At 37.1% G+C, this 18,188-nt stretch overlaps 1 protein-coding gene and 1 non-coding gene across 2 annotated transcripts in view; one reads left to right on the forward strand and one right to left on the reverse strand.

Annotated features, from left to right (window-relative positions):
- Positions 1 to 6,949, forward strand: part of NAALADL2 (N-acetylated alpha-linked acidic dipeptidase like 2) — a 358,090-nt gene extending 351,141 nt beyond the window's left edge. The window contains exon 14 of the mRNA XM_062582696.1: positions 6,367 to 6,949. Within this exon, the coding sequence (XP_062438680.1) occupies positions 6,367 to 6,565 (199 nt within the window). The 3' untranslated portion in view covers positions 6,566 to 6,949. The remainder of the gene's footprint in view (positions 1 to 6,366) is intronic.
- TRNAS-GCU (transfer RNA serine (anticodon GCU)) lies at positions 4,966 to 5,036 on the reverse strand. The gene has a single exon. It is a non-coding gene; the product is annotated as a tRNA-Ser (tRNA).
- Positions 6,950 to 18,188: the final 11,239 nt, after the last annotated feature.

Below are 18,188 nucleotides of genomic sequence, written 5' to 3' on the forward strand. Positions count from 1 at the left end.
TGTCAGTTTTCACAGTGTGTATGTCAGCTTGTGTTTCCTTGCATTTTCAAGGATTATGGTGATCAGTATTTAAGTCTATATTAAGATAGAATGCAAGAGATTCAGTAGCTGGACCTCAAGATCTTCATCTAGTCTAAGATCTGAGTATTCCTTATGATGTTTGTTGTCAAGGCTGTGTTGCAGCCACTTGGGTTATGCTCCTTGATCCTCCTGCAGAACCACCTTTAGAGTCAGTTTTCTCATTCCTTTTAGACTTACCTCACCTTAAGAGCAGTGCATAGAGAAGGTAGAGTGAAGCAGGAGAAAGAAGTGGACAGGCATACTTCCTTGGCTTAAAGCTTGTAACACACAGCACCCAGCAAGGCTGAGCAGAACAGGAAGTGTAAGCTTGGTCTCAAATCAGTCTGTTCCAAGTGGACTACCTTGGGGAGGTGAGGTTGTCTTGCTTAGATTATTTCTGGATTTTTTTCTCGATATTTATGTGAACATGAGTACAAATACAAACCCTGATCTAAAATCTTATTTTATGTGGATGATACTTTCTCTTATCCAAATATATGTGGAAAAGCTGTGGCATAAGAGAGAGAGAATAATATAATTAAATGGTATACAAAAAGGATATTTGCTGCTAATTAAAGCCTTGTAGAGATGGAGCAGACCACGTATCTTTGGACCCATATTCTACTCGGTGATTAGCTGCTGGGATATACTACAAGCTGTTTTGCTGTCATAAGTTAAAAAATTCAAAGGAGTAATTGAAGTAATTACTATTTATTTGATGAAAGTGAAAAAGTTCTGCCACAGGTTATTGTAGATAGTCTCCCATTTGAAATCTTTTCCAAGCCATTATAGAACACTGCCCTATTATCAGAAAATCAAGACTAACATTTGGTTAGCTTTATTTTATGATAGTCTTCTCTGTTGACAGGAATTACTCAACTATCAGAAGCATCTTATTTACTTCCATGCTTTAGAATACAAGTGAAAGTGAACATTCTCTGTGAATGATGGGTTTTGGTCATAAAAATTTCATAGAAAACCTCTACTCAACATGATTTCTTGAACAGATCTTCCAAATCTTTAGGATTTTGAATGCTTATACAAGGAATTTGGAATCTATTTGATTTATGAAGTTCACCAGGATATCTTTAAATAGTGTCATAGAAAGGTCTATAATGTTTGGGCTGATAGAGTCTAGTCTGATCAGGCCCACAATACTAACAGACAGTGGGATCCATAAATGTGATTTTCTGTGTCTGTGTATACCTAGGACAGTGGAGGAGTAGGCTAACATTTATAACTAAGTTGCCCTGAACCTTGGCTGCTGTATCCCTGTCTTCCCCAGGCATGTGGATGCTGTTGGATCTAGAGCTCATGTTGCCCCAGAGTAAGTGACTTTTACTGATTGATCTAGCAGTAAGATAGCATTGTAGAAAAAAAATTTCCTCTGTATCAGGTATCATGACATGCAGCAAAAGTTCACCACTGCATAAATTTTGTCCTTATAAAAAGATAGTTTCATGTGGCTAGCAACTATAATTTTATAATATTCTGCTTCTGCCATTGTAGCATTGTTCGATAAAATAGGTAAGAGTCCTCCTTAATAAACTATGTATGACTGTCAATAAAGTTTAAAAGACATGAAGGAAGAAATATTGATAGAAATCAAAAGGATTAGGGACCTGGAGGAAGAAGAAGGGAACCTGTCTGTAACTTCACCATAAAATATTCTGAGGTACAAACAAGTATAAAAATAAACTAATATAAATCAGCTGATACCTTTTCCGGGGTGGAGAATTTGTAATATTTTATTTCCTACAACAAGCCAACACTCTGTAGAACTGGAAATCCCAACATGTAAATATTTTTATTGGAATGCATTTATTTATTTACCAGTTAAAGTAATATTTTATGTTTCACCAATGTGAGTGAAAACAAGATTCGTAGATCTAAGGAAAGTACATTCAAAACTAAACATTATCAGAGAAAAGGGAAGTGCAGAAGCCCCCTGTTTTGGTGGAGTTTTTTTTCCTCAAAGAATACAAGAAAAAATAATTCAGAGATTTCTAAAATGAATTTGTGAGGGTGCTAAAGCAGCTGTAGTCACAGCACATTGGGTTATAACTAGACTAGAGAGAGGGTGTCCATAGCATTTATCTATAAATATTCCGCTGAGACAACCTGATCTCATTTCTTGTGGGACTGTATACTTGCTGCCATGAACTAATGGTTTAGTAACTAATTTTCTTTTTAAAAACTTAAACATTGGCTCTTAGCTAGGAGGTTATTTGTGAGCAGCGAAATGATTCAGCTTGTATTGTACATTACTTGCATACATACTTTTCCTGTAAGTAAAATAATCCGTTTTCATGACAAGAATAATGCCATAATCTACTTTCATCTGTAGTCTCCAGTTGCACCAATATAACCTCCAAAATCGTTGTGTAAAAGCATTATATTATCTAGTATGATTTATCATTCAATAATTTATCATACTCATTTCAGTTTGGTGAGAGTGGTATTACATCCGTATTTGGATAATGAAAAACAGCATTTAACCATAAAGGCATTATATTCATCAATAATGCATGTGTTCATAGACCTACAAGGCGCTCATAAAAGTTACAGATGCGGTTCTTTTGGAATTCATTTTATGAGTTTCTTTGCTTTAGTTTACTAAGGCTGACTCGTTTGTATGGAGATATTTTATCTCTTTTATTGGTAATGCCTGAAGTTATTAATTAGGTGTTCTGGTTTGGTGTTACACTTTTCAGGTCACTGTTATGTGTCATTTAAACAAGCCCGTTAAGATGAGTGATGGGTGTTGTAATTCTGTTGGTGTCGTCAGTAACATATCACACTTCCCTTTCAGGAGCCTCCTCCTGTTTTGCCCGGGTCAGGCTGACTGTATGAATTACATGTGTGAGATCGAAATAGTTAAAGATGAAGGTAGATACTTAAGCAATTAGGCAAGAGGCTAGAGTTAATGTTCTTTTAAAGGTGTGGGCTACAAAAACAGTTTGCGTTAAGGAATGTTTAAATGGTGGAGTTTCACAGTATAAATGAAAATGTCTTGGCATTCTTACGCTTGTTGTGGCTGTACAGTGATAAATTGTGCCAGTGAGAGTACTGGGTTTTCTTTTCCAGTCAGTGTGTAATTTTGAATGAAAACTTTCTTCTAATTTGTAAAGGCATGGAAGTAATAAACACGAATAGTCATTTTTTTTCACTTGATGAAGCTTTGACAGAGATAACAAGTAAAATTGTATAATGCCACAAAAAAGAGGTGGCATGGCTTTCAAAGCAGGTAAGTAATTGGAAAGTATAAGATCCTGGTGAGAACCCATAGCAGAAAATTTGAAAAAGTAGATACTGTACCATGTGACTTACTTTAAAGTATTTGCATATATAAAAATGAAAAATAGGTTCTGTCATACCATGCAGTCAGGTATGCCTAAACCATATTACTATTACAGTAGTTAAGAAATTCGCTTAAATTATGATATACTCTCTTAAGTTATGATAAAAGACCACTTGTCTCTTCGTTCATCAGACATCTGTATGCCTCTCATTAGATGCTGATCTGTACCGTCGTCAGGTGGGGAGGGCTGGGGATGTTTCTCTTGTACAATGGACCATCTGCCACTGGAGTCGCAGCGGTCGAACTAAACTGTTTTAACAACCTCGTATCTTTTTTGCCTGTGTGTGCCGCCTCTGGAGCACGTCTGAAGATGGGATAGGAAAAGATGAGTTCCTTTTTACTTCTTAAATTTAATTTCTCAGCAAAACCCGAGTGTTCCAGTCTTCAGGTCATTCTCTCTTTCTAAAGGATATGAATCAGAGCGGTCTAAATCGGTGTCACTCTGCTCGTGGTTGTTGGCGTATGACGGTTTTAGAAGTTGAAGTTACCACCGCTAGCTGAGTAGAGGTATCCTAATACAGCTGAAGGCGGCCAGTGCTGTAGCTTTGGAGCGGCATCCTTGCCTCAGGCAGGCTTTCCAAGCCATCAGATACCGGATCGGACTGTCACAGATTTCCTGCGGGGAGAAAACAGTGCGCTCCAGCATTGCCCCGGCTGTTGAAGGGGAGGTTGTACAGGCCTCTTCTCCCTGTGAGCGGGGAGTGCTGTAGAGCAGAGCTCTTCGGCAGCCTGATTCTGCTCACGCTGGTCTCAGCAGGAGTCCCTGAACTGATTTCAGAGGGAGCAAAATCAATCCCTGCTTTGAAACCTACAGTACTAATAACTAATAAGAAAGGCCCTAACTAATAAAAAAAGGCCATACCACAGCCTTTCCTTAAAAATCAACCAACTAAGAACTTTTCTGGTTCTCAGCATACACCGTTTTCATTTACTGTGCCTCAGAGAACCTTTAGGGATAAGCCATAGTTAACACAGTTTCCATCACCTCTTAGTGGAAGCTGCATCTTATTCCCAAGGAACAGTAGTGTTAGCTTGGAACTGAGGAAGGAGCCACGTGTCCCCATGTGGCTGCTGCAGTGCGAGCTGAGGAAGTTATTGCCACATCTGCTTGTTACTGTTCTGCTGAAGGTTTTTGTCCCCACTGAGTTGTTCCTGCAAGTGCTTCTAACCTGTTTCAGTCTCAATGAACTTGGTCAGCAACGACCTACAGTTTAAACTATGCAAGCTGTTTTGAAGTTTTGAACCAGAACTGTTCTTTCCCCTTTATATTTAATTTTGTTAGTTACTGCATTGCAGAATACTCAATGTGGCTAGATGTATGGCTATTAGGGAATAAAATGCTTACCGTTTGTATAGCACAGTGTTAGTATTTTGCTGCTATTCCTCGATGCATGCTGAATCATAGAAAGTTGTAGGCCTTTGTACACTATCTTGGGGGGGATGTGGAAAGGGTACAAGACCCTGACGCAACAGAAGAGCTGAAGGAGTCATAGAACGGTAAGGTTGGAAGGGATCTCTGGAGATCATCTAGTCCAACCCTCAGCAGGCCCATACGGGGATTGAACCCGCGTCCTTGGCATTAGCAACACCACGCTCTAACCAACTGAGCTAAACCTAAATACAGTAAAATTGTGTTACAAGGATAGAAGTAATTTCATCTGTTTGGAAAAAATTGCTCTACCTTTTCAAACTGAAGAACACGGCTAAGGACTGTAGATGTTCTGTGATATCATTTATTCTGCTACTTCATTACCGTTCTCTCCTGTGGACTGACGATTTAGACAACTTAGAGTAATCTGCAAAAGACACACTTCTGTGGTCATCTGTCTTGTGGGTGAATATACTTGGCAGTTTTATTACCAATTTGGAGTTGCCACTGGGCCTGTCCTGTCATGTCATGCAGTTAGGTCACTAATGGAGTGTATGAGTTGCCCTGATTTCTTGCTGTTCTCATTCTGTGAAAGTACTCCCCAACCCCCAAACCTCTGCCACGTACTTAAGGATAAAGTCCTACACCAAATCACTTGCAGCTTTCCTGTTTTGATTTTCACTTGCTTGTTTGCAATCAAAGGAGCCCCTGGGTGGAGATTTATGATATTTACATGCTCTTCTAATTAGGATAATGATTACACCTGCTTTTAGATAACATTTATAGCCTGCTTCAAAGTCTCATTGAAATCACTGACTAACTTTGAATTCTGAGCCTCCAGCACCTCATACAGACATTTCCAAGGAATCTGTGTTTGCATATATGTTCATACAAGTCATTTTAAAAAGTCTGGCAGATAATATTACAGAAAAACACAGATTCTGTCTCATAAGGGTTTAGCTGTACTTTTCACTTATTTCCTTTGTCAAGTATGTGACATTAAAGATGGGTTGCTCTTGTTCAGATGTCACAAAAGATTATTGACGAAATAAGACTGCGCTGAAGGCAATGAGTGTTTTACCATTGACTTCAGTGCAGCTAGGATTTCACCTCTGAAGTGTGAACTAAGTAACAGGAGCAGATGGGAAGAGAAGAATATTTTTCCTGTGCCTAGGTTCAGAGTAAAAACAAACTTTTTTTTTTTTTTTTTTTTTTTTTTTTTAGAGAGAGAGAGAGAAATAAATAGAATCCAGCTGAGGCATGAAATACTTCTTAAGGGCATTGATGGGCCTAAGCTCACGATTTTGATAAAATTTTGAATGTCCAAGGAGGAATGTGAGATTTCTTGTGCAAACTTTGTGACTATTTCAATGTAAATACACTTAGATCAATAGACAGATACAATTTAGAAAGCCATAATAAATACACACTTGACTTTCAGTTTGCCACAGGTGAGCTTTAATATACATAATGTATAATATCTGTAAAGTGCGATGGATGCTTGCAGGGATCCTTGATGATTTCTGATGAATTGTTTTGAGTAAAATGTTTACAGTTCTCCATTGTTCTCTTTTAGAAATATTCTTTACAGACTAGATGAAAGGACAAGCCAGTTTTCAGTACTGCTAGAGGCACTGGAGCACTGCAAGCTGTATCAGTCAAATGAGACCATTCAAGCAGCCTTGTCAGAGGTGTTGAACAGCATCAATTCAGCTCAGGTTTACTTCAAAGCAGGACTTGATGTGTTTGAGACTGCCTTGGCTGGAAAGAAATGAGAGAATTCTCTGCATTCTAAGACGTTTGTTTACAACTTGCAAAACAAAAGTTCGACTCGGACCAGAGGTTCTCTGAAGATGAAACCTTTTTCAACTTTCTTTCGGTCGGCGCTTAAAGGTACTGCAATGCGTGTTTTTATAAGTATAAAACAGTCTTTTGCACTGTTCGCAGTATATCTCAATTATCTTGTTTCTGAATGTATAAAACATAATGAGAGGGAGTAACACTTAAGGTATGATTTTTGGAAGGACATCTGCTGTATTTTTATATGTAAAAAATATTTTTAGGACTAAGAGCTCAGCCTTGCAAAGTCCTGAGGACAGTCTGTAATATGCTGAGGGCCTGCTTCTGAGACACCCAGATTTATAGCCAGCTGAGCTTTCGATGCCTACTGTTGATTTAAACTTGTCAAATAATTTGAAATCGTCACATAAATTTTTTGTAGTTGAAGGATGGGGCATTTCCCTAGGTAGCCAATGCTGGTGTTAATCAAGAAATGCTCAAAACACTCTGGTCAGTCTAATCCAACTTTCTGAAACAATCTTTACTCCTGTTGAATAGTAAGAAATACCTCCATTCTATGAAAACAGGGGACCTTTTATTATTTCATTTCTGTACAAAATAGAGGTAATGGACAAAATTTTTGTCCACTACTATTTCTTGGAGAAAAAAAAATAATGTGAAATTTCAAATTATTTGAAAAGTTTGAATCCAATACTTAGATCTGAGAAAAATATATTTTGAATATTTATGTTAAATAAAAGAACTGCCTAATCTTTTAAGGCTACAGGCTTGATAACCTTACAGGTTACCAAAACAGCCCACTTCAAGGTCTCCTTACATTTCCAGAGAGGAGTAAATGAAAAAAAGAGTTCAAAGTTCCAGGAAAACATTTAAAATTCCTCCACTTGGCCACACTACCCACCATTCCAGACTGGATCAGTCCTTCAGTAGAGCCCAGAAATATGGGATCTGGATTGCTATCAAAAAGCATAAACCAACGCTAGTTTATACTCTAGTAGAGAACCAGCAATAACCTCTGAAGTTACAAGCTGGTGGGCCTATTGCATGGCTGAAACTCAAATTTGTTGTTCATTGATGAGTCCCTGTACAAAGGCATTGCCTTGTTGCCTTGAAGCAATCAGTGAATGAGGGGATCAGAGGGGTTCAGTGTCCTGAACCCCTGTGGGGATAACATGAATGCATGAGAACTGCAAGTCTTAATGCTATGAAAAATTATTGCATAAAAAATTAAATTTCATAAGAATTCCAAGATTGAAGTATAATTTACTGGTAGAAATCTGAAATGTATTGGTACCTATTTTCATGTGAAAACATGGAGACGTTTCAAGTTGCAATAAAAATGGGGAAAATCTCTATATTAGTGTAGAAAAATTTACCCTCAGGATAATTTCAAAGTGCGCAATTGGTGGAAGGGTGCAAGGTCGTGAAGTACCACAAGACTTTTTAAGGTACATACTCACATAATGAAAAAATGAATTGTTTGCAGCTCCAGGTCTCTACTTCTCCAAAGTCCTTAGCAAACGTACCTCTTGTTTGCAGTGATCTGGTACAGGGTACCTACAGCCATGCTATTATTGCATTTTTTTGCAAGTCAATATAGCATAAACAAAAGTATCCTTGATCTTACTGTCTGGACTATACAGTTGCACAGCTACAACTGAAGTGGCAATATCTTTGTGATCAGCCAGTGTGAGTGAGGGAACGTAGACATGATTATCTCGTATCTCTATTCTTCATCTGATAGGCAAAAGTATGTGGTTATTCTTTTCCTAATGCAGGTACTAATTCTGCTTGCTGCAGAGGGAAGTCGACTTCTGTAGAGTAATAATTCTGTAGAGTAATATTTTTTTCTGATTGTCGTGCTTGTCTGTCTCTTTGTTTTCCATATTTCTTTTAATTGTGATACTTAGGTGATTGGAATAGTTACATTTGAGCTGTATGTTCTTTATTTGTGGTAGTATTTAGAGATATACTGTGCACACTGCATTTGAATTATATTTCCTAATAGGGACCATTTTTCTAATGATAAGTTTAGCAACAATTTTTCCTTAGATTGCTGACTCCTTCTGGAATCAACACCTGTGGTTTTAAATCATATAGGGTCAGGTGCCATTAAGAGACCAAAAATAGAGACTACCACTTTCTGATGGATTTAATCTGTCAGATGAATCTAATAACTGCTTTATGAGTCGTACTACGTACAGTCCCCAAACCTTCCTGTAATGTAGCCCAAACTGCACTCATGAAAAATCAGTGAAATATTTGGGGAAGAGCATCCTTCATGTATGATTTCTCAACCATATAATTCCCCACTAAAACATTTCTCTTGTTTTCTCTCTAATGACCTTCTATAACCACTTTAAAAATAGCAAACTTCAAAGTACTCCACCACAAAAAGCACTGCTATGGTAAGTGTCTGTCTGTTCTAGAGACAATCATATATTCTCATTGCGGAGATGAATCAGATGAGCTATTTAGGGACTTAAATGGATTGGTGTCAATGGCATCTCATACTTTTAGATCTCTAAGCTTTTATTTCAAATGTACAGATCTTATGTGTATAAGTGAGTGCTCAGTGATAATATTTGCACTGTTAATAGCTTTGAAAAAGGCACTTGTGATCCATATCCTGTCATTGATTTTTAAATCCTATCTATTGAGTTTAAAAAAATTGATAGCAAGTTAAGCCCCTAAATAGCTGGTGTATTTCTAACATAGAATTTTGCCCAGCCAGCTGTGGAATATCTCAGAAAACAGTGAAGGAAAAGTGTTAGTAAATCATAATAGCTTACCGAGATTAAATTCATTCCTATATTGTGTTGAAATAAATGCAGCACCCTTAAAGGCAGCAGTATGTTTGCAAATTGCCTGAATGATACTAAAAATCTGTTACCTTTTCATAAGCATCAACTGCCAGAGACAGCATAACAAACGCATTGATTGCTGAGTAGTCTAGAGTCATACCCACAGTACCCAGAAAATCCTTGCAGCTTGCAATATTTGTATGTGTTGAGACAGTTGATAATAAAAGGCTAAGAAGATTTTATTACTGCATATTTTAGTGAGTCCATAAAGGAGCTAAAGTATAATCAACTCAGATGAATAATAAGGACATGGGAGCTGGATTTTGAGTACCAACCTTAAAATAGGCAGTGAATTGCTTTTATCATCTAAGAAAAACAAGCCCGTTTTGATATACAGTATCTGTGTGAATACACAAATACAGAAATATGTAAATGCCTTATATCTTCAAAGCATTGTACAGCCACTAATTTATTTGCAGTGATATGATACATAAACATAAATGTAAAACATAAGCACATGAGAAATTTAGCATGCACTTTGCACTGCTTCACTTACCTTTTAGAAAGTATTTCAGTCTGGAGGTGTAAAAGAAGGCACTTCAGCTGACCTCAACTGCTGCATCATTAGGTGGGGAAAAGTTAAATAAATCTCTCAGGTAGCTACTTTCTTCCTTAGATATAGTTTCTCCAAATCTTTGTTCTTTATTTCTTGGTTGTTAAATTATTTTAATTAGTATAATTACATACCTCCAAAGGATAACTCTCATTTCATTCAGTGAAAACTTGGCAGGTCTCAGAGATTTCACAGTTAGTATAATGGAAGATTTATGTAAGGTGATTAATTTTTCAGGCCATTTGTTCCTGATATTTATTTTTAAGTTGTAGAAATAAATGTCTTTATCTTTACAGTTCTTTTTTTTTGGTACGATCCCTCATTCCAAATCAGAAGAGTTATATATAAATTAAGAACAAAAGATGCATTAGAAAATGCAGGGAGCAAAAAGCAATGCACATCACATTTGGGTATTTATATGCCATGAGTGTACGTATTTTAACCAGACTTCAGGAGCTTCATGTAATTCTATGGCCTGTGTTGGGAATAAAGTCGGGGAAGGTAATTGTATGGGTCCTTTCTAAGGTTAAAAGCTATTACATTCTGTAAACGTAGTTCTGTCTAGGCGTGTATTCTCAAGGGAGCAGTTAAAATGTTCCTCAAAAGCTGTTATCTGTGTTAGCTAGAAATGGGTACCTTTGAAGCTGATTATGGTTGGTATCTCAGGAGTCAAGCATGGAGTGGAAGATGTTCTTTCCCTTTAACTCTCGGTAGGATTTTGCCAGTATTCTACCAGTCCTAGAGAGCTGAGTGATAGAATACACATTTTAAGATGCCTAGGATCTGAATTTTAAGAATAGTTAGTTTCCTAGGATCTGAATTTTAAGAACAGTTAGTCTTATATAGCACTCTGCATGTTCAAAACATGGTTAGATATCTTCTCTTGGAGCTTTGATCTGCGAAACTTCTGGAACACAGGCTCTACTGTTGCAGGTAATGGTCTCAGGAGTGTACAATACATGGTTACTGACTGTCTTTAAAGTTAAATAGATGGTAAAAATGGCTGGCCTACTCCTATAGGGATAGGATTTCATTCTCCTGGATAGTTTTTGGTGATTTTAACCATCAGACTGTCTTTTCTCCGTCTGTCTTCCCCAATGCCCTTGCATTCAGCTTCTCTCACATTCTCATGCTGCGTGTTGACTTTTCCCATTTCTCACCACCTTCTTCCAAGTCATACCCACTGCTCTTCTGTCCCCATTCTCATTCCTTACCACATCTTAGTCTCCCTGTTATTAACTTACCAGCTCTCAGATTAATTCCTCTCTTTTCTGTCAGTCATCTCAGTCACCCCTTTTGTTCCCTGTCTGATTCCAGTCTTTCCTGTAGCTATGAGATTTTTGTCCCAAAGTGCTTCATCTTCTCTCCACATATAGATTTTGGTGGAAAGTTGCAAAGAGTGTAGAAGACCAGCTCACCTTCCTTAGGCTTAGATTCCCATTCCTGGTACAGTTTGCCATAATATAGAGCTGAAAGTGATGGAAGAGTTCTGCCCAGATCCAGGTGGATAACACATGAGGATACGTCATCTGCTAAATTCTCAGTACGTGCAAGTTCTGAATATATGCAAACCGAGTATATTGCAAACTACAATTTTGCAATAGTAAATTGACTAAAGGGAAGTAGATTTTATTTGGGAAGGTGAAGTAATTTTCATTAGCTTCTTTCTTTTTAATGAGCAGACCATCACTGCAGGAAATCTTCTCGGAAAATTTCAAGGTAGATAAGTAATGATCTTGAAAGTTTTGAAGTAAAGCTTTGAAGTTTGAAGAATAATAATGGATAGAAAAACTTAATCAGAGGTGGTAATATCAACACTGTCTACACATTAAAGTAGACAGTCTGTAAGCACCTACATTCTTCTGCAGTTGTGCGGGCGATCCAGTACCTTTCACTGCATGTTAGCTACATATGTAAGTTCTGTGTGTAAATAGATGAGAATAAGAAAAACAGATTAGAGCAGAAGCAAAACTTGGCTACTGCATTACAGTTTTAAATGATTAATAATGATAAGGACTCAAGCCATATGCACAAGCATGTATTTGTACGTATACACTTGAACCTAGGAAGTGCCTAAGAATAATGAAGACTCATTTAAGGAGCAGATAGGTAGCAAAAGATTGAATACTCTGAATCGGACTGTATGTTTTCTAAAACTATGGTGCTATTAAGCCTAAAATTACTTTTTCCTGATTTTAATCCTGTTGCCTGTAGTTATTTCTACTATTGCTTACACACACTGGTCATAATTGGAGAATACTTAAACCTGCAGATTTAGATTTACTGCAACCTTATGTTTCCCTGCACTCATACTGACTTGGACTGTTTCTTTCAGCAGTGTTGACTTTACCATGGTTATTCTTAAAGGCACTATTCTACATCAAAAAAGTTAGCAGAATTTGGCCATGTCTGTGGAACTTCTCCAAAGATTTATTGTCATAATATTGATTATTTGAGTTTAGCTTTTTCTCTCTAATTTCTCAATGTAGATTAGTACAAGCAAGAGACTATCTTTCAAAAAGTATGCAAGAATCGCTCATTCAATGTTATGTAAACCCATATAACAGAATATAAATGTGTATGTGCAAGTGATGCATTGTAATCTAGTATTAATTTAATAGTTATTATAAATGTCGGCATGGATTAATGCACATGTTCTCTTACGAACTGCACAAATCAGAATTAATACAAGGGCTTAATTTAAGAAATGTAATCAGAGCATAGGTGTGGAACAGTTTTTTTGTTCTGTAAATGCAGTATATACGTACTCATCTGCCTAATCCATTTGGTTAAAAGGATTAGGGTTTTGTTTGAGCTACTTTTCTTTGATTTATTTTCCATCAAGCCTTTGACAATGAAGTCTTGCTCTTTATCTTTCTTCTAAATGCCTGCTGCCTTTGATGTTTATGGAAAGCTTATCATGTGCTAAGACAGCGTAAGGTCCTTTAGTCTGATCATTCCTGTATAGATATAGGTAATGCAGTATGATGCTCTGGCACACTAAAGTATGAGAACAAATAGCTTTTTGTAGTAGTAATCCAGAAATGTGCTAATTTTCCCCCATTTGAAACTGTGCTAATTTTCCCCCATTTGAAACTGTGCTCATTTGAGCACACTGATAATATAGCAATGTAATACCAGTTTCCCTTAGCACCCTCTACGAGCTCAAGTGGCATGTTAGGGAGTTGGCTGCGCTGTCCAATGTATTTCCAGCGTTTTTAAGCAGTGTCCCCTGTAGCCCCATTCAGTTGGTACTTAGCGTAGTCCTCATGGTTCTCTGCATGACACCAAAATGTGTTATATAGGACTGATTTACCTATTTGTTTTCTACAAAAACTGCCATCACCCCTACCCTTAAAAAGTTAAATATAATATTTTTTTAAATACTTCCCAGATTTTTGGTGGTACTCTGTATACTGAGGATTCTGAGGAAATACACTAGAACGCTGTTTTTTTCTCATGTAGTCTCGTTTCCCGTCCCCAGCAGCTGAAACATCTTGCAGTCTGTGAATCCACTAAATGAGAAATAAGGACGTGCTTAATATTTCATACTTAAGGCAGATAAGATGGAGGCAAAATCACTTTCTTTTCCATGTGCAGTTTTTGCAAGTTAATAGGCAAAATACACTTATCATGTGTATTATGATTTGGTGTTCTGAGACGAACAGAAAATGAATGTAATTCCATGTCTAGAAGAAACGTAATGAGTTCAGGGAACACTTCACATTCAAGCATCTTAAGCAGCTGTGTACACTGAGAAAAAGCAACAGTGAAGATACTTGGAACAGATATTTTGGGGAGTTTTAGTACAGGTCTGGAAAACAATATTCTTCTGCCTAAAGCTAGGTTTTAAATTGCCTTTGTTACCTAGCTGCATGGTAATATATTGGAGGTCGTCATTGTTATACCTCTAAGGATTAGTCTAAATGTTGTTATCAGTGATCACGTTAGCCGCAATTGAACTGTTCTTTTATGTCGCATAACAACTTACAGAGTTTACCTAATCAGATGGCATGCACATATATTTCTGCCTTTTGTATGCAAAAGGGCAGCTGTTGCGTTGTGTTATCTTTGCGAAGCTTTGACACAGAGCGTGAGAGCATGAGTGATGATCCCTTCATTCCGCCTACTTCTAAATTTTCAAGTGGTAAAATTGAGTTATCACAATTGATAGCTAGTCAGTTCAGGAGTAGTAGTAATCAGGCATTTTGACCGTGTGGTAATAGAAACTTGATGTAATGATTCCTGGAAACCAATAAATTTCATGTTATGTGGAAATGTGCAATGAAAGGTTGATTTTTATAATACATTATAGAATGTTGAGTCTGAATAAAACAGTTTGTAAAATTAGTTTACTTTATATGAATTTGTACTTTCATAAGATTGTATAATAAAAAGGTAACATTGACTTAATGTAAGTAGAACTACATACTTTGATTAAGAAACGCATTTTACTTGTTTGTGCTATAAATACAACTTTGCAGTATGTATCAGTATGTTTATGCAGAAGGCTCTGTGGGCTGGAATACAGTAATAGATATTTTGTGAAAGTGGTTGTAATTATGAATTAACCTCATTTTTCTGTAGTTACATTTTTGCTAGAATTGGAACTGGAATATGAAGATATGTGTATCATATACATTGCACTGAATGATTTGGAATTATGTTCATTTGCTTTTTTTTTGTTATTTTTGCTTTCTTTTTTAATTGGTTCTGCCAGCGAACTGTAATATATGCCTCTCAAGCTGCTGATTCAGTAACATGGATCCTGGAACAGTAAAACATAATAGAAACTGGGAAGAAGGAAAAAGGCAAGCAAGAAAAATATAGATAGACAGAACCTCAGAACCTAGGATCTGATAAATTACTGACAAGTAAATTTGAATTATCCACTTTTTTCAGATGCTAATGTACAGAAAGCCCGGACATTCAGATAATTGGTCTTTCAGCTGGGAAGAAATTGTGCCTGTGTGTTTTTGAAAATCAAGAATCTAAAAAGGAAAAAAAAAAAAAAAGAAAAAAAAAAAGAAAAAAAACACCCACACTGTTTTTCGAAAGGTATTGAAAAGCTATCTGAGAATCTTGATGATATGTAATACTCAGATCATGTGAAATTCATCTGATCAGGATTTTCCTGTATTTCAGAGGTCCTGAAGTTGCAAAGTAGTTGTTATCTTAAAATATGAATGCCATGTTCTCATGCATGCATCCCATATATGAGGATTTAGAATTTCCTGTACTTTAAAAGCACTTGAGAGGTGTAGTAATTAAATGGTTTCATTGTAAATGAGTCAGTATTTCCAAATTTTACTTCCACTCTGCATTGTTTTACTTCTAAACTGCTTTCCATTTCACCAGATTAAAAGTAAAAACAAAATTGATACCTTTTAAATGTTTTTAATAATGACTAGAACATTAATTAGTTTGGTACGCTAGCTTGGTGCAAAGGGCAGCTCTGACTAGAATAGCTCATGTAATATTAAGAATCAATCTGTGAAACATTCTTACAGGATATGTTTTTCTGAACTATATAAACGTATGCTATGAAAATAAAAGCCAGCTGTACATCAATAATTTTATACAAGTATGTCATTTTCAAGTCCTGTTGCTAGATCTGAGCAAGCCTACATTAAAGAAAAACATAAGGTCTAAGTCCTTAGCCTGTGTATCAAAATCTGCTTCTGTGGCTCTGCTTGTGAGATTAGACATTATACTTTTTCACTGGTTGTCTGAGCAAGTCTATGAAAGTAACCATATATAACCTTTTATAACAGTTCCAAGTTAACCAGGTGTGATATGGGACAGAGCTGTCAAAAGAAGAGGGTGTAAGCATGCCTCTCCGTTGTTTTTTTTTGTTGTTGTTGTTGTTTTTGAGATTGCTAAAGCATTTCTTCCTGCTGCATTACTTAGCAAGTAGTAGCATAGTGATTCTCGTGGGGGTAGAGTCGATGGGGTCATGCAATTTATGAAGGCTTTTGCTTTTAATATAAAGTCTAAATATGGTAACTATACAATTGAAATAATGAGTAGTTTGACACTGTGGCAGGGAAGTGTTTCTATACTAGCCGGGTGAGTAGGATGGCAGTAGGAACAAATTTTGGCCAGTGCATCTCTAGCTGTCTGGGGCCAACCGTGGGTGCCAAAAGTGGATACTAGGAAAGGCGGTCCTGGTTAATAAGGTTTCATTGCATTAGGTATCAGCAAACATGCTGTGGAGATCTGGCTCTTGCCCAAAGAATGCAGTGGACTGATGTTGGTTGAAGCACATTAGAGTCAGGTGCTGAATGCTCCGTACCCTAGAAGGAGCAGTGCACCTCCACGTTGATCTGTTTGTTTTGGGAAAGGCAAGATGTGCAGTAGATAACACCAGAAAAGCTTAACAAATCCTATCTTTGAAAAAGAAGTTCGCTGCTTTGTGAGTTAGTTTCAGTATTCTAGCAGAAGAGAGTTGGGAGCAGTTGTGGGAGCTAAATCAATTTTGTGATACTTAGTAACAAACGTTGGATCACCACTTTCTCCTAACAGGCGAGAGAAAGAACGGAGGATCCTAGGACAGAGTAAGGTACGCTAAGCTAAGGCTAAGTTTAAAAAGCCTATATTGAGACAAAAATACAAAGATGCCAAAGATTTCTTTCTATACAATGACCTTGAACAGTCCATCGACCTCTGTTCTAGGAAATTTCGGTCGCTTTCTGCATACAGTCTTCTCCTCTGAGCTGCGAGGGCTCTGGGCTCTTATCTCAAGTGCTGTAAACCCAAATCACTCCTTTGAGGCTCTCTGTGTGAAGTGAAGATCTGATCTGTGTTTGTAGCTTAGCCTTAAATAAGTAGAAGCACTTTTTGTGCTTGACTATCTGATTTTAAGAGAAATCCAGTAAGGTTTCTGACCAATGCCTCCAGTTCATCTTTGGTGTGTTTCAGCTGAGGTCAGTGCTATGCCAGAGATAAATTATCTCGTTGTGTTGAGAGTTACTTTTCTGGAGCAAAAGAGAACACGCTTCAGAACTAATACCATGCCAACATTTACTTCCTTTTAACATCCATGCCATCAGTTTAATACCAGCCACTGTACTGAAAATCAGATCTCTCAAAGTATGACGGGTAACATTTTGTTTAAGAGTAAGCTGTTTTTATAGTGTATAGTACCAGCGTGTTTCATACCGTGTCCTTCTATGTCACTTAGGTGTGATTAAAGAGGAAGATGATGGGCTCCCTGCCCTGTCAGGACTGTGTCAGCTTGTCTTATGCAGGAAGAAGGACAGATAATGTGCATAGATGTACCACAATATACAAAAGTACAAAAGATATGGAATGAAAATACAAAAAAAAAAAAAAGTAGAACGGGTCACGCAGTTCAAAATGGAGGTTAAAGAACTAGTATCTAAAGTGGAGCAAAATGGGAAGTTTTGTGTCAGTATTGAAGACAGAAAATGGCTGAGAAGTGACTTTCCATTGATAGAATAAACCCACGGAGGCAGTTAAAGAAGACAGAATGGAAAGCTTAAGGTTAAAAATTGTGATCCAAGCTACATGGATACATGTAAGTTGTAACATGAGAGAAGTCACACTGCCATGTGAGTAGTGAGAGAGTAAAATGTCTAATACTATGAAAAAGAACTGATACAGCAGTAACAAAGAGAATTAAAGAATACTGTCTGCATCTATCACAAGAAGCATGACGTTTCCAAGGGTTTTTTGTTTTTTTTTCCCCTCATAATAATAGAGCTCAGTGTCAGAATTCATGAAGATGGATTTATGTCTAGCCTGAGTGATAAACAGGTGTTTGCCAGTGTGGGACAATATAAGAAAGACAGTCAAATTAGCTGAGTAAGTTTGCACATATGTCATGTGCCACTGCAATTTCTAAAATGAAGGATCACTGTGCTATCTAAAATGACGGTGCAGAACTATGATGGGGGCCTTGATACACAGATGTTATTTACACAATGAGCATGAAAAATTAGATCATACCCCCATGCATAAAGTTCACATTGCAGATTCTAGGAGGATGACCCTGTAATGAACACTGACGGAGTTCACTTTCAGGACTCTGCTGTTCATAAAGTGCTTGTCATGCTCTCCTAGCCAAACATAATCAGGGCCCTGTGAGTGAGTAATAACCTTGTATTCATACCAAGGCAATTTGTTATCCTGTATTTAAAATGACAACTTCATTATCAT

Source organism: Rhea pennata, chromosome 9 (genome assembly GCF_028389875.1).
Source record: "Rhea pennata isolate bPtePen1 chromosome 9, bPtePen1.pri, whole genome shotgun sequence".
Lineage (NCBI taxonomy): Eukaryota > Metazoa > Chordata > Aves > Rheiformes > Rheidae > Rhea > Rhea pennata.